At 39.3% G+C, this 23,689-nt stretch overlaps 1 protein-coding gene across 2 annotated transcripts; it reads left to right on the top strand.

Moving 5' to 3' along the window:
* Window positions 1-278: 278 nt before the first annotated feature.
* SELL (selectin L) lies at window positions 279-21,382 on the top strand. Of its 2 annotated transcripts, none has more exons than XM_077901596.1 (9): window positions 279-437; window positions 1,272-1,353; window positions 3,467-3,853; window positions 4,782-4,889; window positions 8,181-8,366; window positions 9,794-9,979; window positions 11,472-11,600; window positions 15,951-15,969; window positions 20,995-21,382. In XM_077901596.1, the coding sequence occupies exons 1-9, from the start codon at window positions 435-437 to the stop codon at window positions 21,011-21,013; spliced, it is 1,119 nt and encodes a 372-aa protein (XP_077757722.1). In that variant the 5' UTR covers window positions 279-434; the 3' UTR covers window positions 21,014-21,382. The 2 variants fall into 2 exon arrangements, with proteins under 2 accessions (XP_077757722.1, XP_077757723.1); XM_077901597.1 differs by lacking the exon at window positions 279-437 and adding an exon at window positions 1,910-1,989 and having other exon boundaries at window positions 1,338-1,353.
* The last annotated feature ends 2,307 nt before the right edge of the window (window positions 21,383-23,689 follow it).

The following is a 23,689-nucleotide window of genomic DNA, read 5'->3' as shown; positions in this document are numbered from 1 at the left end:
GAGAGACGGGAGTGGAGGAGAGAGGGAAGCAAAGAGAGGGAGAAAGAGGAGAAGGAAGGCAGGAGGGAAGAAAGACAGGAGGGAGGGAGGAAGAGAAGAGAGAGGGAGGAAGGGAGGGAAGGAGGGAAGGAGGGAAGGAAGGATGTAGGGGAAGGAGGAGGGAAGGAAGGGGGAGAGAATCTAGCAACATTGCCCCTGGTTAACAGCTCTTCTTTTCTCTGGGTGGTGACAGAAACTAGACTAGGAAAGGGGTGGGGAAAGGGGAGGAGGATGTGAGACTCAGTCTGAGAAATGAAAGAAAGCAAGCCTTTTTGGTGGCACTCCACCTAGCCTCCCAAAGCACAGCACCCCCAGCTGTGGGCAAGGAGCCAGACACCTTGGTGCTGAGTTCATAGGCTGAAGTCCAGAAGAACTAAAGAAGGAAGAACAAAGCCATGGTGAGCTTTTCAGCCTCAAGGACTTCCAGTTACTCAGCTAGAACCCGTTGGGATTTCAAAGACAGGTGGCAAAGGACAAGAAATAACACATTTCATTTTTGGTTTTAGCAAAGCCAAGAATTACAAATGCTGGATCTAAAAAGTGCTCTTAGAACCTTTCTTCTCAGATGTGCTGATTTCTCCTCATTGACTTGTCTCTGGTGAGATTCTTGAGGGAGAACTACCTTGTTGAAATGAGCACTTTTGTGGATAAATATTGGGGTTACTGGAGAAGTGATACACTTGAGAAAATAGGTTTAAGGTGTGCAGAGAATTTGTGGTCTGGGTTCTGAAAAATGTATTCCTTTTAAATGGAAAAAGAAATGAATTGCTTTTCTTTGTTGGTGTCTGGCTATCTGATACTTTTAAGTATCTGAAGCATTGAACCATTATAATCCAGTATAAAAATTTAACATTTAAATCCCAGACGCCAAGAGTTCATTAAGCATCAAAGAACTTATATATATATATATATAAAGTTTCAAATAGTGTCCTCTAACAGCTCAGCAGAAAGGAAATTCAAAAAATTACTGAACTGTAGAGAAAATCAGAGTAGTCACAATCAGCAACCTGAGGCTAAAACATGAAAAAGAAAAGAAACAACTCTTTATCAATTTCAAAGCAAATTTAATGCCACTTTTTTGTACACATCTAAGAAACCTCTTACCTCAGACAGGGTTAGTAAGTAAGTGTATTTTATTTTGAACCTTAAGAAAGTTCAGCCACCTTCTTAAGGTGCTGTTAACTTGTGACTTAAGAACATAATCTAACTATAGCTTTGTATTTTCTTTGCAGATATTTCCATGGAAATGTCAGAGCGCTCAGAGGTGCTCATGGTATGTCTTCAAGTTTTGGGTCTGGACAGTGCTCTATTTTGGTACGTTATGGTATTTGTATATTGCTAAGCCCTTTTTAACTTAATGCTTATTTTTCTTAAATATCCACTGGGTGTACATAGTTGCAGCAAAGATTATTAGGTAGATAGTTGTTAATTCTATCTTTCCTATGAACATCTTTTTCTTCTTGTTACCTCTAGTACTTCCTCAGAAACATCCAAAACCTGCCACACCCTCATTGCACAGTCCAGATCCTGATAATCCCACATAAGTCTTAATTATGAAGAAATAAAGTCAGTTAAGAAATATCTGATGGAGGCAGCCCGGGTGGCTCGGCGGTTTAGCGCCGCCTTCAGCTCAGGGTGTGATCCTGGAGACCTGAGATCGAGTCCCATGTCGGGCTCCTTGCATGGAGCCTGCAGCTCTCTCTGCCTGTGTCTCTGCCTCTCTCTCTCTCTGTCTCTCATGAATAAATAAATAAAATCTAAAAAAAGAAAAGAAAAGAAAAGAAAAGAAAAATATCTGATGGGACATTTAGAATCCATACCAAATATTTAGCATGGTTCTTTCTTTTTTTAAAAAAAATTTATTTTTAAGTGATCTCTCCACCCAATGTGGGGCTTGAACTTACATCCCCAAGATCAAGAGTTGCATGCTCTTCCAACTCAGCCAGTCAGGTAGGTGCTCTGTACTTTCTATTTTTTATCAGTAGTTTAGTGCACATCTAGGTCATTTCTACCATTAAAGTATGAGCTCCTTAAGGTCAGACCCTCTATGTATTTTTTTATTCTTCTCCCATTGGTGTGACAAGTTTTATGTCTGATCCTTGAAGACTCTGCTGCAATTGTTTTAAACCTTCTTTGCCATTCCCAAGTAATCTAGTGTCCTTTTACCCTTTAGCCTAGATTTTTAGCTCTGGCCAAACAAATGTACTTTCCTCTGCCCCTGACATATTCCTTATACTGTGTCTGCCTCATGTCACCTGCAAAGTTGGCACTCTTCATTCAACGAGTGTTTTCCAAGTTCCTGGAATGTGCCAGACACTCTTGTAGGCACTGAGGATACAACACTGAACCAGTTTCTTCCTTCTTAGGACTTATATTCTGGTAGAATGTTTCTTTACAACTCTGTTCCAAATGTTTATTTTATTACATTCTTTATATTCATTAATCATATCTGTTTCTCTGTTTTCTGTTCCCTTCTGACATATTTAATTTGATCAAAATTAATTGTGCTTTCTTTGCATCTGTTATTCCTTGTTCATAAGCCTTAGGAGACTGTAAAAATTGGATCTATGTTTTCTTTGGTATCTTCCATGGTTTTTGTCCTACCTGGTGAAAACTCAACAAATGTTGATGGTCAAAAAAACATTTACCTTAATGGTAGAACTGTGTTTCACATAGATCATACCAAGCTTAGAATGGCATATGCTATCACGAGGTCATGGCATGATTATGTATTTATTTCTATTTTTGTCAAAGTCCTCATATTCAAAGTGCCATATGATTGTTAAACACCATCAGCTGAGTATTTTTGTGCACAGAACATGATCTAAATCAATTTCATAATCCTGCTTCATTTAGTTTTGTAAATTTTTCTTTTTAGAAATATATAGTTAAATATATAAGGCTTGAGTTATGTATTGAGGCTTTCCCAGAAGCAGCTCTTCCTGTGGTAAAAGATTATCTTTTTGATATGAAAAAGATTACTTAAAAGTATGTTGTTATGCCTGTCCTCATATTATTCTCCCATAGAAAGATAAATGTTGGCTTTTAGGAAATTATCCCAGGATAAAAAAATAGAGAGTAAGTTTTAGGGAAATATGATTATACATAAATGAAAAAAGAAATATGAATTTCTAAAATATGTCAGTGAAATTTCACTTGAAAGAATTTTGAGAAAAAATGATGTTATAAAAATTAATCTAGGAAGCCACCAAATTTGCCTAAAACAGAGAGATGAGTAAAAAGTATTTTATGTTACCGTGAAAAGTGATTAGAACCCTAAGGTCTAGGTTCTACTTCAAATCTGCAAATGACTGATCCTGTGGTCTTGGTTTCATCATCTCTCCGTGGCAGGCTCAGCCTGGATTACTTCTAGATTCTTTTCAGCTGTTAACTGTGAACCTACCTAGTTCACACTGGTGTCTTTCAGATTTCCTTGCACATCATGGAACCAACTGCTGGACTTACCACCATTCTGAACAACCCATGAACTGGGCAAAGGCTAGAAGGTTCTGTAAAGAAAATTACACAGATTTAGTTGCCATACAAAACAAGGGGGAAATTGAATACCTGCAGACGACACTTCCCTTCAGCCCCACTTACTACTGGATAGGCATCCGGAAGGTAGGAGGGATATGGACTTGGGTAGGAACCAACAAGTCTCTAACCAGAGAAGCAGAGAACTGGGGAGTTGGAGAGCCTAACAACAAAAAGTCCAAAGAGGACTGTGTGGAGATCTACATCAAGAGGACCAGAGATGCAGGAAAGTGGAATGATGACTCTTGCTTCAAACAAAAGATAGCCCTCTGTTACACAGGTAGGGAGTGGCCACAGTAGAGAGAATGATGGGACTAATCCCAGAGTGGGTGGTAGGAAAGAAAGGAGTTCCTAGTACAGTCTAAAATAAATCCAGTCCTCAAAAATAAAATAAAATAAAATAAAATAAAATAAATAAAATAAAAAAAAATAAAATAAAATAAAATAAAATCGTGTCACTTCTGTGCATGTGAGGCTGGTCCTAACACCGAAAAATTACATTCTAAATCAATTTACATCATTATGTGAGTGTATGTGAGAAGTAAGGTAAGGAAGTGGAAGCAGAAGATGGGTCTGGCCAAGAGCTCAGGCCATGACCCCCGTTTCCTCATTGGAAGGTAAGGGGCTTTATGCTCATGTTTCCTTCTTGGCTTAATCTTATATGGTTCTATATAATTAAATACTGCCATATTTCATTATCTGTGGAAGATGAAAATTTCTGTTTTCAGTTCTAAAACACTCAGATTTTTCCAAGTCATATTTCAACATTGAAACATACTGAATTTGATCTCTTCTAAATTGGGCTCTCCACAGACTTCTTAATCTTTCTCTGGTACTTTCTATAAAGAAAGGGATTGCCAAGCATATTACAGAAATAGTTAGGTCATCATTTAACCTGCTTATAATATTTATAACAAAGTAATTCCAAGAGTTTCAAAGTATGTCACTAAGTTTCCGCAAAATGTTATGCAGTATTGGCCTTGGTGAATTCATTCTATGTATATGTCTGTGGCTACATGGCCAGTATATTACATAAACAAAAAATTCTAACATATGGCTTTTATGCAAAAATCCTATGAATGTACAAATAAACCTTTCCTGTTTATTAAAATAGTTGCAGCAAAAAACTTATCTATTCCTAATGAAATAACTATGAGTACTAAGAAGTAATCACATTACAATAATTTATTTTTGACCTCTCCTTAAAGCTTCTTGTCAGCCCTCGTCATGTAGCAACCACGGAGAATGTGTGGAAACCATCAATAACTACACCTGTAACTGTGATGTGGGCTACTATGGGCCCCAGTGTCAATTCGGTAAGCTCCCTTTCCTGACTTTGTCTCTTCCTTTGTAAAGTTACAGGGGTTATTGTAGCTTGTGGAATTTGACTGGGACGAAATTATACTAGCCATTCTGAGAAATGAGAAGTTTTGATCAGAAGGATATCCTTGCACAATGTTGTTAGCTTTCCTGAAAGATTTCATAAGTCAGCATGAAGTTTCACTTCTTAGCAAATCTTTCTACCACAAAGAACCCAGGGCTGGGAAGAAAGCTGGAACGATGACAATAATGCATCAAGGATGGTAGATTCCTGTTCTTAGGGAACTCATAATATAGCCAATTTGTTGGATTCATGAGATGCCTAACACTTGAAAGAAACATTGTCATTTATTATGAGGGGGATGAGTTACCCATTAGGTAATCTTGCTTTTTTATGTCATCCACAAAGTCATGACAGGGAAGCCCAAAAAGTTCACATAATGATATGAATATAGGTCAGAGAAACATAGTAGTAAATCCAACACATTTAATTGGGCTGGGTATTTTGGGGGACACAGAGACAAATCTATTATAGATTCTGCCCATAAAGGATTTGCAATTACCTAGTGAAAATTATATATGCTCATAATTTAGTTTGATGGAAAGCAAGGTAAACTGGAGTTAACTGCCTAATGCAAGAATCTGGCCTTTATTTGACAATGGGAGGCCACTTAGCATCTTAATACCTACATTTGGGGCAATTTTCCTAGAAGCAATGCATAAAATGGATTGGAGATCAAAAAGAGAAGATGGAGAAAATCGGTGGGAGTCTGTTGAAATCATTCACAGTCATGGTGGTAGAAACAGAAAAGAAGAGCACATAGATTCAAAGTCAAGGAGTCTTTGACCTAGTCAACTCACTACTGAAAGAAATATTAAATCCTTTGATTGGTATTGATTGAGTTTCAAAACCATGGTTGAAGTATCTGGTGCATAGGACAAAAAATTATAAGAAGAGAAAAGCAGTATTTGTAAAGAACAAAGAATTAGGGCCTCCTGGTTGGCTCAGTGGTTGAGCATCTGCCTTGGGCTCAGAGCGTGATTCCAGAGCCCTGGGATCCAGTCACATGAGGCTCCCTGCAGGGAGTCTGCTTCTCCCTCTGCCTATGTCTCTGCCTCTCTCTCTCTGTCTCTCATGAATAAATAAATAAAATCTTAAAAAAAAAAAAAACCTGAGGAATTAAAGTCAAATGTCAAATAACTGGAATAGGTCTAACTCATTTCACTCAATTCCTACCCAATACCTTCACTCCACTTCTGAAGTTTATTTTTGTTTATTTCTTTATTTATCCTTAATATTTTTATCTTTTATTTTTTAATTCTTTTATCTTTGGCATGCCCATTTCACTCCTTTTCAAACATTTTACTCTTTTTCTTTTTTGTCTCAGCTTCCATTTTATCGTTCTTTTCTGGTCTTCTTTCTACCTGTAATCATTTCTTCTTGGGATTCTTCACTGGCACTTATCCAAGCCCATACAATATTGTTATTTCTCATCTTCTTCTATATTTTGTCCAAGGACTCTACATGACCCCGTTTTGGTCAAACTACCAACTCCTGTGGACTCACAAATGCATGTGAGCTTCACACTGACAGATCTTTTTCCAGCCCTTTCCAGCTAGGCATATCTCTTTTGATGCCCCAGAGACTGTAAAATCAACTGTCCTGGCCAGGTTTCCTTTTTGTATTTCTTATCTTGGTATGAGACCTCACCATTTATGTGGGCAACCTGATATGAAACTCTTTCACCTCCCCTTACCTTTATGCAAGGTAACATACTACTCATTTTTATAATTTAATTAATTATTAATTATTTATTAATATTTCTCTAATTTGCCTCTTATTTGTTGATTCTGCTACCACTGCCCTCATTCCTTCTAGGTTATTGCATTAATTTCTTATTTGAGTTCCACAACTTTAAATTAACTCCCCAGTAACATACTATTCATACTATAGGTAGGCTGATCAATCAAAAACAATCCGACAAACATCACACATATATACACCCTTCAATTTCTAACTATCATTTGTCCTACAGGATGAAATCTGAACTCCTCACACTTAGAGAAAAGCTCAATGTATAGTAGGTACTCATTAGATCAATGAAAAAAAAGATAATGGCATTTTGCTTTAACTCTTACCTTTCTTTCTAATTTCATCTCACATCATCTCCTACCTCTTTCCTTCTAGTAACATTAAAATGCTTGGAGTTCTCCACACTTTTCATATGTTCTTTGTATCTCATTGACTTGCTCAAGGTTTTCTCTCTCTCACTTTGCACATGGCTAGCACACCTGTTCATCTTTAAGACATATTTTAGGGACCTTTTTTTTTCAGAAAGCTTTCTCTGGACTTAGAACAAGCTAAGTCTCCCTATTCCATGTTCTAATAGTTCCACATATTTCTTTCTTGTTTATCCCACATTTATTGAAGTCATCCATTTACTTGTCTATGTCCCCTAGAAGACTGATAGAAGCTTGAGATTAATAAGTACTTACCATTTCATATGTCAAAATGAGGCTATGCCTGGAATATATTAAACACCTGCTTGTAGGCATGGGTTGAATTGGAGAACATAATTTAATTTGGGTTTGTACTGTATATGGAAAATATAAAAATTCTTCTAGCTCCTCAAGTCCACTCTTACCTGAAATCTCAAAAGTAAGGTCTGAATGATGGCTCAAATTTGATAACGAATAGGACAGAAGAGTAGAAATATTTGCTCAAATGATATGGCAGGACCTAGAAACGTGAAGACTGATTTCCAAGGCTCAATTTGATCTACTATACCACCAGTCAGAGAAGGAAAATAGATAATTTCTGAAGAGGGGTGAAAGTAGGAGCTAGAGTGGTTGAAGACAGAATCGAGGCCGAGATGCTTCCTAAAGCTTTCCCACTCTTTTTATATGCCTCCTGATCCCAGAACTCTAATATACGTAGGCACTCTGATGTGATAGTTATTTCCAAATTGGTCTGGTCATTCCCATGGAAACCTACCTAGGTTTAAACATTCTCTCCTTAGATAATGCCAATAATAATAAAAAGACTAGCTAATGTTTAATTAGTTCTTCCTATGAGCCAGGTTCTCTTCTAAGTTATTGATCTGTGTTAGATCATTTAATTCCCACACCAACTCTAGGAAGCTAATACAACTATCATGATTCCTCTTTCATAGAAGAGACTGGAGCTGGAAGAGGTAATTTACCTTGTGCAAAGGCAGAGCTAGGATTTAACCCCAGACATCAGGTCGGCTTCACACTAGCCAATGCTGTTTCTTTTCTTGCTGCAGTGATTCAGTGTGAGCCTTTGGAGGCCCCTGATTTGGGGACCATGGACTGTAGTCACCCCTTGGGGGGCTTCAGCTTTACCTCCACCTGCACCTTCAATTGTTCTATGGGGACAGACCTCATTGGGATTGAGGAAACCACTTGTGGACCTTTTGGAAACTGGTCATCTCAAGAACCGACCTGTCAAGGTGAGTAACTCTTCAGACTAGAAGCTTTGTCATGGCTGTCTAGGGTTTACAAACTGAGAAAATGCAGTAGAAACTTGCTAAGAAGTCTCTGTCCTCTTTGGAACATAATTTAATCTATCTTAGATCATACCATGATGTTTTTAAAGGGACCGTTGTTGCTCATATCAAGAAGAAAAGCCACAAATAAAAAACAACCAAATACCTCTGAAACCATCTCACAATATGCATATAATTTTCAGTAATACATGGTGTAACTATACTGTAATTTTTATTTTAGTTTTCTCATTGGCATGGCATAAATAGCCAGTCTTGCTGAGTCTCAGTTAAATGTTGGTTCTTCTGTCCTCTCAGTAACACCCATTTTATGTGGCATCTTACTGAACACCAACTAGTTTCCTTCTCAGGGAGTTGAGGGTTTGGTGTTTTGTTTTGTTTTGTTTTGTTTTTAAAGTGGGCTCCACGCCCAGTGTACCCAATGTGGGGCTTGAACTCACAACCCTGACTGAGATCAAGACCTGAACTGAGATCAAGAGTCCGACACTTAACTAACTGAACCACCCAGGAGCCCGAGTAGAGGTTTTTTGATTGTTTTATTTGGTTTATTCTTGAAATCATTTTTACTTTTCCTTCTCTGTGAACTCTCAAGGGAATAACAACTGCTATGAAAAACAAACATAGTCTCTTGATCTTCTTCTTTTTTTATTTGAAATATGGTGAAATTTGAAATTTTTTTATTTTTTATTTTTTCCTTTTTAACTGTCATGTAAACTATCCCTATATGGGAGAAAACTGGTGGTGTCTGAACTTGTAACGTTGTAACGTTTTAGTTACATTTTCTCCATTTATGCACCTGCCTCACTAATTTTAGGTGGTTTAACTCTCAGAAAAGCTCTCAAAATAATATTGAAGTCATAGAGCTAAATTGACCAACCTGCTGAATTTTGCAAAAGTTGAGTGACTTATTTCAGACAATTGGGGTGTTTTTCAACCTTGTTTGCTTTAGAAGAAATGGAACGGTAGGAATTCTCTGCATTCACTGAACCTATTCCATAAGATCTCTGGAGGCCAAGGCCATGCAGCATGGCACTTCCAGTGGTGTTGCAGAGTTACCAGGACTAGGGCAGCAACCAGGAGCAGCAACCTGGGCAGCAAACTAGGGTAGCAACCTGGAGCACCATCCCCGCTTCCCCTCCCTCCTACCCCCCAAGGGCTGTCAGTGCTCCTGGCTTCCCCCTCTGACACAGCACTCTCTATCATTCTCAGGAAAGTAAAGTCTGGAAGCAGCATTATCAGAACTAATTATTGGAGATTCTAAAGGTCTAGATTCAATCAAGTGGTTCTATAGTTGTGTCAAGCCAACATTGGTTAAAACATTTTGTCAAGGTCTCTGCTCAGAAATACTGCTTTTTTTTTCTTTTTCATTGAAGTAATTCAATGTGTGCCTTTGGAGGCCCCTGATTTGGGGACCATGGACTGTAGTCACACCCTGGGGAACTTCAGCTTTACCTCCACTTGCACCTTTAACTGCTCAGAAGGAACCGAATTAATTGGGGAGAAGGAAACTATTTGCCAATCATCTAGAATCTGGTCAAGCCCTAAACCAATATGTCAAAGTAAGTAAGTTTGCCCTGATATACTAAAGATTAGAAAATGGAGCTGGTGGATAGGAAGATAGTGGGGGAAATAGAGTAAACTTTTATATTTCATTTTGCTAAATGTATATGGCCTAAAAATAAATTTGTACATCTTAATTTACTGTAAAATCCTGGGCTGTTCTTGTGTATTCTTTCGATGGCAGCCATTTGTTTCTTCAGCTGATTTTCAACTCCTCCTACCTTAACTCTTAACATCTACAGGCACTAATTGTCTCTGACTTATTCTTCTTCATTCTTCTATTCCACTGCTATCGCACTTCTGTTAGGCCATTAAAATGTCTCTAAAAGGTCACCAATGACTACCTAATTCCCCAAATAGTGGACATTTCTCTATTATCACTAAGCTGATGCCTCCCTAATCTGTGTGTGAGGAGGACTATGTCTTCCTCATTTCCATGGGCTCTCCACTTGATGCAGTACCTATGATAAGCAAATAAGTTGTTCTCTGTTTTCATCGTCTGAGAACTTGAGCCCTTTTTCTATTATATTTTTGGGTATGAAGATGGGACCACTTTGAAAGGGTTCATCAAAATAACATGAAGAATAAGGGATACAGACCCTGTAATAATATGCAAAAGTATGTTTATTTAGTTGGTGGTATCAGAACATACACTTTATTCATATGGGTATTTCTTCAATAAAAGTTCCCAAATGAACTTAGTTCACTCTATTTTTTTAAAGATTTTATTATTATTTATTTATTCATGAGAAACAGAGAGACAGAGAGGTAGAGACACAAACAGAGGGAGAAGCAGGCTACATAGAGGGAGCCTGACATGGGACTCGATCCTGGGTCTCCAGGATCATGCCCTGAGTCGAAGGCGGTGCTAAACTGCTGAGCTACCCAGGCTGCACTTAGTTCACCCTTTCAAGAGGATATATAGGTGTATCCATTTAGTTATTTGTGAAGGAAGTAGAAATACATGGTAGGACTACATCATTTGAAAGACAGTTTAGTGTGGGTTCTTGGCATGTAAACAACAAGTGCCTATGTTTGCACAGCTATTTCAAAGTAAAAGCATTAATAGTTTCCTTTGATTGCTATGTTATCTGGTTCAGATCACTGGATTTTATTTTTTCTGAGGTCATATTAGATATTTTAGATCCTCCTTGTGTCTTAGAGTCCCAACTATTGAACAAGGCCATGGAAGTAAATGCAATGATGACCACACTTTGCCAAGATTTTTAGGCACTTCTTCTGGGAATTCCATTAATTGCATATCTAGAAATTAAGAATTTATAGGCTTCGGCCTAGAAAAGCTTGTCTCATCTCTGCCTCTGCTGAATACTCATCATGGTCCTTCCCATGGCGGTTTCTTCATCTGTCAAATGGCATCAAATGGGCTATTACTGGAATATGTGGTGGAGGAACAAAGTCTAATGTCACAAGATGGCACCTAAGTAAGTGGCGCTGTGGCCTCATGCTATGTGCCTTACTGATCTCTTTCAGAAGTGGACAGGAGTTTCTCAATGATCAAGGAGGGTGACTATAACCCTCTCTTCATTCCGGTGGCAGTCATGGTTACTGCTTTTGCTGGGTTGGCATTTATCATTTGGCTGGCAAGAAGATTAAAGAAAGGTATGTGAGTTGCCTTCATATGAAAGTAATACAATTCAAGGTGGAAAAAAACATTGAAACCCACAGGAAGTTAAGTATGATCAATTCAACTGAAGCAGGATACCAAGCTCTGTGTTCTATAAACATCATCCCTGGGGATGTGTGAAACAACTCACGTATGCTTCCATTAAAACAAGTTGGCTGTATTGTGCTTTTTATCCGACAAACCTTTTAAAAATGCCTAGTGTTTTCAAGGCATGCTAGAGTAATAATAGACAAATGAGATATTTTAATGATTCTTTGCTCTTATTTAATTCTGAAAAAAGGATGCATAATCCCTGTCCTTTAAGAAGTCTCCATGCCTTTGATCTCAGTGCTTCAATTCCACTAGAAAATGAATCTGATGTTTTTAAGGTACTGTTCCTCAAAATCTGAGCCACATACCTGTCTGGCTTCTAATGTGTGGGAATTACACTGTCCCTGGAAGAAATCCTCACACTTTCTCCCCAGTGTCTATTCACTGAGGTCACAGCTCTAACCAAATGCACTGTATTTGCTTTCCCTCCACTCTGGCCTGGAGAAGAAAAGGGAATAAGGAGGACTGTTTGAGAAGCTAATAGCTGCTGTCTGGAACAGTACATGGGACACGAGGGAAAAACAACAGCATCACTCCTCTCAACTCCCCCCTAAGTATGTCCAAACCTCAAAGTGGGGTTGACTTACTGGTTAGAGACCCACGGTCTGGCAGGCCCTGGGTATGCACTGCCACGTTTGGACAAACTGACCTGACAGAAATGTTTAAGACTATGAAATTCATGGAGATTAAGCAGCTTTTGAGATATCCCTGCTTTAAGTTCAGAGGCCATTGATGATCTCAAAATAACTGCTAACCAACTGCTTTGCATTGCATTTATATGGAGTCAGCTGATTGCCATTTTAATTTTACTTCCATCAATTAATTAGTATGTATTCTGCTCATTGACTATGGTGTATAAAGGCTGCCCCTCACCCATCCTCACTGCCAATTATAGGAATATTATCTACCAATCAATCTTCTACTATGATCTGATCTTTCATTCCAAATTTAAGAATGGCACTAGATTCATTTTATAACCAACTCAGAAAGAAAATGGATGGGGGCACTGTTGATGTGCTAAAACTTCACTAGTGTCAGCAGAGAGCACAAATGTCTCTGCTCCTGCTTTTGGAAATTCTGCTAAGATTGGATCCCATGATCTTACTGCACGATATTAAGCACTTAAGTATTACACTAAGGCACAGGAAGAATGATATTTTTTCTCCCACCATTGGTTATCCTTTCCTTTTTTTTTTTTTTTTAAAGATTTTATTGATTTATTCATGAGAGACACAGAGAGAGGCAGAGACACAGGCAGAGGGAGAAGCAGGCTCCTTACTGGGAGCCCGATGTGGGACTCGATCCCAGGACCCCAGGATCACAACCTGAGCCAAAGGCAGATGCTCAACCGCTGAGCCACCCAGGCGTCCCTGGTTATCCTTTCCATTGAGTCTTCAAACCCTGACCCCAATCATCTTTTTTCCCTCCTACCTTGGGTAATGGTGATAGAAATGAGGGGTAGAGAATACAGTGGGCTATTACACACTGCCCTCTGGGCTGTTCTCTAAATAACCTTTAAGGAATTGGGGGCTGTGAGTCATCTTAATAAGGAGGATATCCCCAAATTCCAGTCTTTTAATAACTGTTAGTAGAATCAAAAGAATACAATGAAGTCACTTGTATTCAGCGGCAGGGTGAGGGGTGGAGGTTAGCTAGCTCAAGTGGTTCTATCAGCAGGGCTGAGAAAAGTAGTGGGGTTGTTGTTTTTAAATTTTTTACCTTGGAGTCATTTCTGTACAAGATCTCAAATTGATAACTTGAAAACTACATGCCTCTGCTGTGGGAATAAGTGTGTGGCAAACAGGAAACAGATAACGGGCAGTTAGGCTAGATACATGTATGCCAACAAAAAGAACAGAAGCCCCAAAAGATCACTGACTTTGTAGGAGAGTCAGGGTATCTTTAATGTAGCATTTTAATAGCCTTCATTTATAGAACATCTTCTGATATTTCCAACTTCCAAGTAACTTTGTTTTCCAATGATTGTAGTTGTAAGTTAGTTCTTTGCAACACGAAGAATGTTTTTCCTATAGCAATGGTGTTAGGAATGATGGATAGGTTCCCAGGATAACCCCCCAGAGCTTTTCTAACAGTGTAGCTGGCACATTTACAAGAAAAAAGTGAAAAGCAATAAACTGCATATATATAGTAGTTATCAACTGGGAAGATTTAATAAGTGTTTTGGGTTCAACAAGCTGGAAAAAGAGGAAAGGTGAATATTTAGGACATAGTAGCCAGTGAAATGACTAGATTCTTTTTTTTTTAAGATTTTATTTATTCATGAGAGACACAGAAAGAGACAGGCAGAGACATAGGCAGAGGGAGAAGCAAGCTCCCTTTGGGGAGCCCGATGCGGGACTTGATCCCAAGACCCCAGGATCACGACCTGAGCTGAAGGCAGACACTTAACCACTGAGCAATGCAGGTGTCCCACAACTAGATTCTTGATACCTGTCCTGTCCTTGGATGGATTTTCTGAACCTGCACTTCAGTCGCTGCTCTAGTTGTCTTGATACCCAGGCATTTGCTCCTTTCTTCTGGAAGAGAAATAAATGCAAATCCAGAAATGCGTGCCCTTCTGTATGAGCTTATCTAGAAATAGTTTTTTTTCCCCTAGATAATGGTTCTCTGATTAGCCATTATCATTGGCCCTGTTTGATAAATAAGGAAACTGAGGCAGTGATTTTAGACCAAATCTCTCAAATCCCATATTGGCAGGGGCCAGAATGAGAGATAGATTTCCATCCATACATGTCCCCTAACACCAATGGTGTTCAGATTAATGAGGCTCTATATTTTCTCTTGGTTGGGAGAATTTCCCACCCGAATTAACCCGCAGGGTTAGAATGGGGCATGAAACTGAACACATGCCACTTACTTCCTTTTTCTTCACAAAGAACTCTCTCAATAGTGACAGATTCTTGCTTATGTATTGTTATGTGTTTCATTGTTCCTAAAAGGAAAATATATTTCTATGAAGATAAACAAGCAGAACTTGAAAGTAATTCAGATTTAATTCTCCTTTCTCAAATGCATTCAGCTCATATAATCAGCAGGCTGAATTCTGGAAGAAATTTTTAAAATAGTAAATTCTAATATTTTAAAGGCTTAAAACAGTAACTGAGCAAGCAGCACTGTGTATGTGTTAGACCCTGGCCTAAATACTTTGGATACGTTTTATTTTACCAACTCCATGAGGAAGATGTAATTATCATACTCTTTTTACAGATGAACTGTGGCTTGAGAGGGTAAGCAGTTATTCAGAGACATACCACAGTTGATAAAACAGAATTTGCACCCAAATTGGATGATTCTAGAGCTCCAGTTTATAGCCACTGAAATATAGTGCTTCCAGGTGGTTTTTTTTTTCTTCAAAAAGCTTTTTTTTTTTTTTTTTGCCTTTTTTCCCTTCTAGAGTCCAACCCTGCAGTTCATTCATTGATCTATTTATTTATACACTGCTTTTTTCAGAAATTATGTAAGACGGTTTATGAAATGCATTCAACATAGTAAGTTAAAATTAGTCTAAAAGTAGATAAGAAAAGAAGCCCAAAATTTAGGTTGCAAAAATAAGTTGGAGCAAGAGGTGCGGTTGGTACACAAAAATATGTGTCACAAAGCTCTGTACACTTGACAGAAAAGGGTCTCAGCTCTGGTCTGTTTCCTGGCAGCCAAAGAAGGGAGTGTAACTTGTTAACAATATTTACTGTGTTTGTGAGATAAAAACACATCAGTTACTCAGATGAGATGAGTAATTCCTGCCACTGAGACCCAAGTGAAATTTCTTTGTGGATTTTCACAGACAAAGTGATGTGAGACGTAATGACACATATTCTTACAGGATTAGCAGCCAAGTCTCTTAGGGAAGAATCTGCAGGTGGGCTAAGATGGTTGGTGGGAAGGGGTAAACAACGCGTATGGGTATAGCAGGACTGACAGCCAGACAATTTGGGCTAGACTTCTGTCTTCATGATCAGCACAGAGTGTGGAATGGAATGCAGAAGCATGTGCATCAGTGGATCAGTCATACCTGAGTCTCTACCACTGTTTGAATTAGAACATTAAGCCAGTATCTCAAATCCCCTTACGCACAGATGGGGTCCACCCAACCAATGCGTGATACACTTCAAAAGCCAGTTTTAGGAGTGGGACTCTGCCTTCCCTCTTACTTAAAAAAAAAAAATTGGAATTGCCTACTTATGCTGATGCCATTTTTCTATTTCTTCTTTTTTTAGGTAAAAGGTCTCAGAAAAGGTAAGTTTCATCACTAAGGAGTTTCTGCATTTGTTGATCTTTTCTCTACCTTCCTTGAGGTACTTCCTGTTATAGCTAGACACATTAACTCCTTAGTAACTATTTACATGGGATCTCATTCAATTAAATTTCCATATAAAGTGATTATCTACTAGCCTCCTTGAAAAGCTATGCTTTTGGCTTTTTTGTGTATGGGTGGTTTTGTTTCAGTGCCAGGGGATTAGAATGAATGAGTGATGCCCTATTAAGAAAGGACAGTTATGTGAATGAAGCTCTTTCTGGTTATCCCTGAGTTTTCTGTAAGGATTGGAAGCTTTATGATATGTCTCTTCTTGTCCTAGAGGAATACAAGGGCAATATCAAGTACAGTATTTAGGAAACATTCAATTCATCAAGCATTTTTTGAGAAACTAATAAATCCCAGGCCCTAATTCTGGACCCCAGGCCTTCAATGCCTAGTACAAGAACGTAAAGGACTACTGCTCTGCTAAACATTGACCTTCAGAAATATGGAAGAGGTAGGGAACATGAATTCTGCCTGTGGCTTCCCCAGTGAGGCATTTTTTTTTTAGCTTGGTTTTGAACCTCAGATTTTTTTTTAACTGGAGAAACACAGACTGAGAAGAGATGTACACATGTGTCCATACATGGTCCACCTGCAGAAGTGAGGATGGCAAACATTTCTCAGTTCAGGGGTCCAGTGACTTGCTTTGGAATTTTAGGAAGGAGATTATAAATAGGAACAACTATGGAGGTGAGGCTTTGGTATATACTGAGAGCCCAGGTAGAAAACTGAAATACAGGACACTTGGGTGGCTCAGCACTTGAGTGTCTGCCTTCAGCCCAGGGCGTGATCCTGAAGTCCCAGGATCGAGTCCCACATTGGGCTGCCTGCATGGAGCCTGCTTCTCTCTCTGCTTCTCAGTCTCTCTCTCTCTCTCTCTCTCTCTCTCTCTCGTCTCTCATGAATAAATAAATAAAATCTTAAAAAGAGAAAAAGAAAACTGAAATGCTGGAAGAAGCAGAATGGTCCCTGAGGAGATTGGTTGCTTATTCAGACAACCATGCTACCAACCACAAATTGTTATGAAGTCCTTACTAGTTCAGTGAGCTGTAGCTGTGGGTGCAAAAGGGAAGTCATGGGACACTCAACTCTGGGGAACACACTGAAGGTTTCTAGAGTGGAGGTTGGTGGGGGGATGGGGTACCTGGGTGATGGGCATTAAGGAGGGCATGTGATGTAATGAGCAATGGGCATGAAAAATCACTAAATTCTGCCCTTGAAACTAATAATACCTTATATGTCAACTACATTAAATTTAAATAAAATATCTATTAAAAAAGAGATTCCAAAGAGACATAAGGCAACATAAGACAGATCATAGAATAATTTATAAGCCATAATAAGGAGTATGGACTTAATCCTGAGGTCTTTGGGCTAAAGCAGGTGAATGTCATGCTGAAATTTGCATCTTATAAAGATCATTCTGCAAACAGGGGAGTTGGGTGAGTCTGAAGGCAAAGAACTGTTTTGGGGAAAGATATTAGGTTAAAGATGATGGTGCCCATCTAGAGAAATACCAATGAGGTTGAGTTCTTGAGGTGAGAGTTAAAATCATGAGGTGAGAGTGTAGTTAATTGGCTGAGAAAGAGAGAAGAATCAGAAGTCATCATGTTTTTTATTGGGAACTGGTGGATGGTTACTATATACTATACTATGTACTGAGAAGGGAAGACAAAAGAATGAGAAGTTTTGGAGGTGAAGATCATAGATTCAGTTTTGTCTTTATTGAGCTGTGGTGACTGTGGCTCATCCACATTTAATTGGTTCAGTCTGTAGCGCAGGGGCCATCTTGGGGCAGGAGAGTGGATTTCGGAGTTCTCTCATTCCAGGAGGTTATCTGCTATTTTGGGGAGAGTGTGGAGTGGGAGAAAAAAAGAGGTTGTGGGAGAGGGGTGGGAACCAGGGGAACATCCATATCAAACAGGTCCTTGAAGGTAAAAAGAGGATGGGGAGAGGTTGCCAGAGAGACAGAAGGAAAATGAGGAGAGTCTGGATTATGAATACCAAGGAAAGAAAGAAGTAGAAACAGTTTCAAGTGCTGCCTGGTGAGTTCTCACTGGATGTAACAAGGGTGTCAGTGCAAAGACTGTTCTCAGTGTTTGAGGTCATGACGGAAGTCTGATAGCCAAGCGCTGAGGATTCAGTGGAAATGAGGAAGTAGAGAGGCAGAACATGTAAGCCATCTCTTTTTAAAAGCTTGGCTAGGAGATGAGACAGTTGGAAACTGGATAACCGGGGAAGGACATTGGGTCAGTGGAGGTTCTATTCTATGTTACCACCCTACCTTCCATTTGATAGTGCAGATGGGGACCTAGACCCTTCTCTGGGCTGGGCTGCCTATCTCTGTGGGCAGGAAATCCACAAGATGTAAAGATTTCTTTCATGCTCACACCTACTGAGTGAAAGTCTTTTCTGGCACAATCCACCCAGAGCCCTTTTCTTGTCACAGGAACCACCTGTTTTTAATTGCCACTAGATGGAAGCAGATCAATTCAGTTTTTTAGAAGACCTTGGGGGACAGGAAGAGAGGCTAGCAGGAAGAGTATTAGCATTAATTACCACACTCAACTAATTGCCATATTAAGTTTAATGACTCACTAATTTTTACATGAATCAATCAACAGTTGTTTACTGCATGCTTTTGTGCTGGAGCAATGCTAAGCTTGACTGAAAACTGAAAGAAGTAAGTCCTTGACCCTGACCTCAGGAAGATTATTATCTAGTAAGACAGAAAAATAAAAGAATTATTTTCAGAACAATATAAGGCAGATGGTAATGGTCAATGAACTCTGTGTTAAAGGACTTTTTTGATACAAAGAAGCTTGGTGATCACAGAAAACCTTATAAAGAAGGTGGACCCTGGGTTGGTTTCAAGAATGGATAGGATTTAGGTGTATGGAGAGAAGCAGGGAAGACAGACTACAGGGAAATGGTGTAAACATACTATGGCAGTGGGGCAGGGACAGCATGTTTGGAGATCACTGACTGGAACTGCCCAGAGCCCAAGGTGTAGAGGAGCTGTGAACAGAAGTTGTAAGGGAAGGCTGACCCCATCAAGGTAGGTTCTGAACGCATCACCAGATATTCTAGGACTTTGCAAAGAAGCATTTTTTGGTCATTTGTTGACCAAGGTGACTTTAATTCATGCAATTATAAAATTTTAGGTCTTGAAAGGATCTTGATGGACATCATGTTCAAACTTTCCTTATGACTGAGTCAGTTAAATAACTTTCCAGTAGGCCCTGAGCTAGTGACATAGTTAAAATAATTGTAAACATTTGTGAAACATTAATTCATTCCATGCTGCACACTGCTCTGAGTGTTTTAAGTGTCTGAGATAATTAAATGTTGCCTACAAACCTGTGGTTGAGAAGTACTATTAATATCCTCACTTTACAGGTAAAGGAACAGAGGCAAAGAGAAATAAAATATCTAGCCTGAGGTCACAGAATGAGTGACAAAGCTGAGATTTGTACCCATCTAGATCCAAAGATCATGCTCTTAATCCTTATGCTTCTAGAACTCAGGACTCATGACTCTGATGATAGAGTTCTAAGTCCCAGACACCCTCCACCCACGATGTATAATTTTCCACTCTGAAACCATTTGTGATGGCACTGAGAAAGGATAAGATGGAAGAAACATAAAAAAAATGAAAACCATCACATGAAACACTGGAACATTTTGTTTTTTTTTTTTGTTTTTGTTTTTTTTTTTTTTAATTTTTTTTAAAAAAACTTTTTTTTAAATTTTTATTTATTTATGATAGTCACAGAGAGAGAGAGAGAGGCAGAGACACAGGCAGAGGGAGAAGCAGGCTCCATGTACCGGGACCCCGACATGGGATTCGATCCCGGGTCTCCAGGATCGCGCCCTGGGCCAAAGGCAGGCGCTAAACCGCTGCGCCACCCAGGGATCCCCGAACATTTTGTTTTTAAAGTTCTGGAGCCAACCCTCATAATCCATTGTGCTCATCTTTATTAACTCTTTGCTGGTAAATGACCATCTCCTAGGGCATTGGTGGTTTCAATTCTTGCTGGGTTATTTTTATTCTTCTGCAAATTGGTTCTGTTTACCACCTCATTTGGTTTCTAGTGTCTAAATTCTGCCTGGGTAAAACCTACACCCAAGATACACAGGAAGATACAATGCCAACCTCAGTGGAGGGTATATGTGAAACTTTGTTTTCAGAAACATTTTTATCTCTGTATTGGCAAGCACATTTGCAGCTGCTGAACTGTGGTTTGCCCTGGCAGTTCATCATGAGAGCAGAGTCTTAGAATCTGGTTCTCCCTTTGAAAGGTGCTATTAAGACATGCCATATTTGGTTCCCTCTCTCCCAAAGGCCTCCCCCATCCTCTGTAAGGAGGAGACAACTGTGTCACACACACAAAAAGGTGCCATTTATTTCAGGAAATGAGATTTGTCACTTAAAACATGTCCCACCAGAATCAGACATTTAGAATTACCACCATACCTTTCATGAGTTTTGATTTTTCTCTAATTTCTCTTTCCACTTGAGCATTGTCATCTTCTACTTCTCACTGAATTTCCACTGCTCAAAATCTATCTAAAATGCCCTTTGAACTCATTCAATCCAAAGTCAAAGCCCGTGCCCCAGAAACGTCTCCAAGTGTGGTCCATGGACCAGCAGCATTAGTATCACCAGGGAGCTTGTGAGAAATGGAGAATCTCAGGCCCCACTCAAACCTACTGAATCTGTCTGCATTTTACCACCACCTCTGGGGTTAAGCAGCTGCAAGTGTGAGAAGCATTGCTCCAGGATTTTCTTCTCATTCCTTTGCCTTAGTGATTGTCCTGTGCCCTGTCCAATCTATTGGAAAGGCATTTTCCTTCACTCTTCTGACCTTCATGAATATTTACCTTTACTGCTAACACTGTTCAGTTTTGCAAGTTTTAAGCTCCTTATTTTAATTTATATTCTCCTGTTTTTCATTCAGCATGGATGATCCGTATTAAAGCACCTTCTGTGAAAGAAAATTCTTGGGATACTTACTCAAGTGTCCCTGGATGCTTCAAATCCCTCCCTGAATAGTAGTACGTGGTGGTGTCTCCTACATTGAAGATGGAGTGCGTCTCTTTCAGCACATCTGGAAAGATTTCAACAGGACCAGCAGCAATTTCTGCTCCCATTGTGTCCCTCACCCACTCCCGCACCCTCACCTACAGTGCTTTATATAGCTCAGTGTTTTAGTCTCTTACTTGTGGACCCTGCGGGGGGAGAAGATTGCTATGGATTGTGAAGATGTCTGATTTTGCTGTCTTAACTCTACTTCCAATTTCAACCCAACGCTCTACCTGATGACTTTAAATACAGTGGAAACTTGATACATGTGTACTTACAGACTCCATTTTGTTGTGAGTCATGTTTGATCTCGCCTGCCCTCCAGTCACCTCTAGGAGTATATTCATGTTTGATCTCCCCTGCCCTCCAGTCACCTCTAAGGGTATATTCTTAGAGAGAAGTTCCTAAAAGTGATGTTACCCTTGCTTTCCAACTCCAGCAAAGTAATGGGGTTCTGCTCCAAACAGAGAAAGTCCTACTTGCATGGTAGCCTCACCTGCTATAAATTGAGACCATCCTATTTAACTGCCTCCAGCCTCCCCACCTTCTGTCTCCTCTTCTTAGTTGGCTGGCTTCCACATGTAGCATCTCAGGAGCACGAAACCGAGAGAGAGAGAACACGGAGATAGCCTGCACTGATTTGTTTTTGGTTTTCAGTGTTGCTCTTTTTATTAGGCCCACCAAGATGTCTTGTATTGGATGCTTTTTTTTTTTTTTTTTTAGTGACCACTATATTGTTAATAATGAAACATCACTAGGATGCTAACTGCAGGGAACACGTCTTCAATGTTACATGAAGAGTTAAAACAAGTGAAAAGAGATTCCTCCACCCCAGCCCTCTAACCCATCTATGGAGAGTCTCTCTAGTCTTTAAGATCCATCTCGGGCACCCTCTCCACCACCCACTGCCCACACCCACTTCTTTCATAGCTACTCCTTTCAAAGCTGGTCCAGATTTGTGGCTTCTTGATGCAAAATTGGTCTATAACATGCAGTTTTGTATTTAGTCTTTTTTAAATGTTACTTAGTCTGTTGTTTTAAAAATTGTCATGTGTATGTTTTCTCCCAATGAAATTCTATCCACCTTAAAAGCAGAGATTGTCACATCCCTAGAGTGTCTAGCTCATTACTGGACACTCAGTAACTGTGTATTCATGTAACTCAGAAAGAGCATGTAGCGTACTCTAGATATAAATTGCAGTAAAACATCTCTCCATGGCATATGATGACTTGAACAGATACTCATCTAATGTGACTAGCTTCCTATAACAGAATAGGGACCTGGTAAAAACTAGTTGAAATACCTTCTTGCCCCACGACCAATACTGCTTTCATACAAAATTACACATGTTGTGAGGATGATTTTTTCATAATGATTATATTTTCTTTTCTCAAATCCATCTCAGATCCTGCATTACAGTATGGGCTGTTGAAAAAAATTCTCCATATTATACAATATAAATCTAGGCTATACCATTCACATTCATGTAATTTAAGATATATCCTGTAGAGTTGTACAGTGCACGACCTGCACAGACTCACACAGCAGCCCTGATTGCAAGGCCTTATTCAACTAAGACATCAGAATCAAAGAACCCATATGGTGGCTATTTCTTGAGAATAAGATGTGTATGGACTTAAAAACACAGTCCTTTGTTTAAGCCATTAAGCTAATATGTGATCTTAGGAATTATGTCATGCTACATCTGTTAGATAAATATTCACAACATTCATAAAAAAATAAATAAGGACTCATAAGATAAATTTCTCCAAAGACCTTGGGTTTAACATCCCTGAGACTTAGTTTCCTGTTTCCTTACTCATAACATAAGAATGAAATATGCCTTATTTGCTCCTGGAGTTATTGCGATGATTGAGTCAGGTATGAAACTGATTTGTGACCTGAACATTAAAAATAGGTTGTTTTCTACCCAAATCTTGCTTTCCATGCTTTCTCGGTGTAGGATTTTGGATCTTATGCATAAGCTTGAGCAGAAGCAGGTCTGAGAATTTGTCCTGAGCTTAGAAACCAGAGGGTTCTACATTTGTGTTCAAATAGGAACCTGGTGCTTAGATTTTCACCACAGGTCAGCTCTGCTACCTGCACTCTTGCTGGGGTGACATGGAAGGGCACAGGCTGGGGAACCCCCCTCAGTGGGAATCCTGCCCCTGCCCCTATGATGTGACCCTGCAAGTCATTAACTTTCTGAATTTCAGATTTATTTATGAAATGAGGCTACCATTATCTTCCTCACACAGTTGTGCTCCAGAGTAAAAGAAATAAGCCCTTTCTCTCATAACCCAGAATACCAGCCTTTGTGAAATTGACAAGAGTCCAAGGGATACACCCATTTCTATGTATTTGTTCACTAGAGCTCAGTGAGCCTGGGCTATATTAATGCAGTTTCCTCGGGAAATATTTCATTAAATTGATATTTAATTTTATGACCTTAGCTCTGTTAAGGAAAACCTATCATCTGAGTGTCACACACTTCCCATGTATGCCCTAGTTTTCACCCTTGACCTCCACAGGACTGTGCTCTCTTCTTTGATACACTCTGAAACAGACA

Source organism: Canis aureus, chromosome 6, assembly GCF_053574225.1.
Source record: "Canis aureus isolate CA01 chromosome 6, VMU_Caureus_v.1.0, whole genome shotgun sequence".
NCBI lineage: Eukaryota > Metazoa > Chordata > Mammalia > Carnivora > Canidae > Canis > Canis aureus.
Note: the sequence above shows the minus strand (reverse complement) of the source record. Positions and strands in the feature narration are given on the sequence as shown.

Bases quoted from the DNA above. Each gene is read 5' to 3' on its own strand.
- SELL (XM_077901596.1), top strand. The intron at 1,354-3,466 runs GTACGTTATGGT...GGTGTCTTTCAG, and splicing joins CTGGACAGTGCTCTATTTTG to ATTTCCTTGCACATCATGGA. The intron at 3,854-4,781 runs GTAGGGAGTGGC...CTCTCCTTAAAG, and splicing joins GATAGCCCTCTGTTACACAG to CTTCTTGTCAGCCCTCGTCA.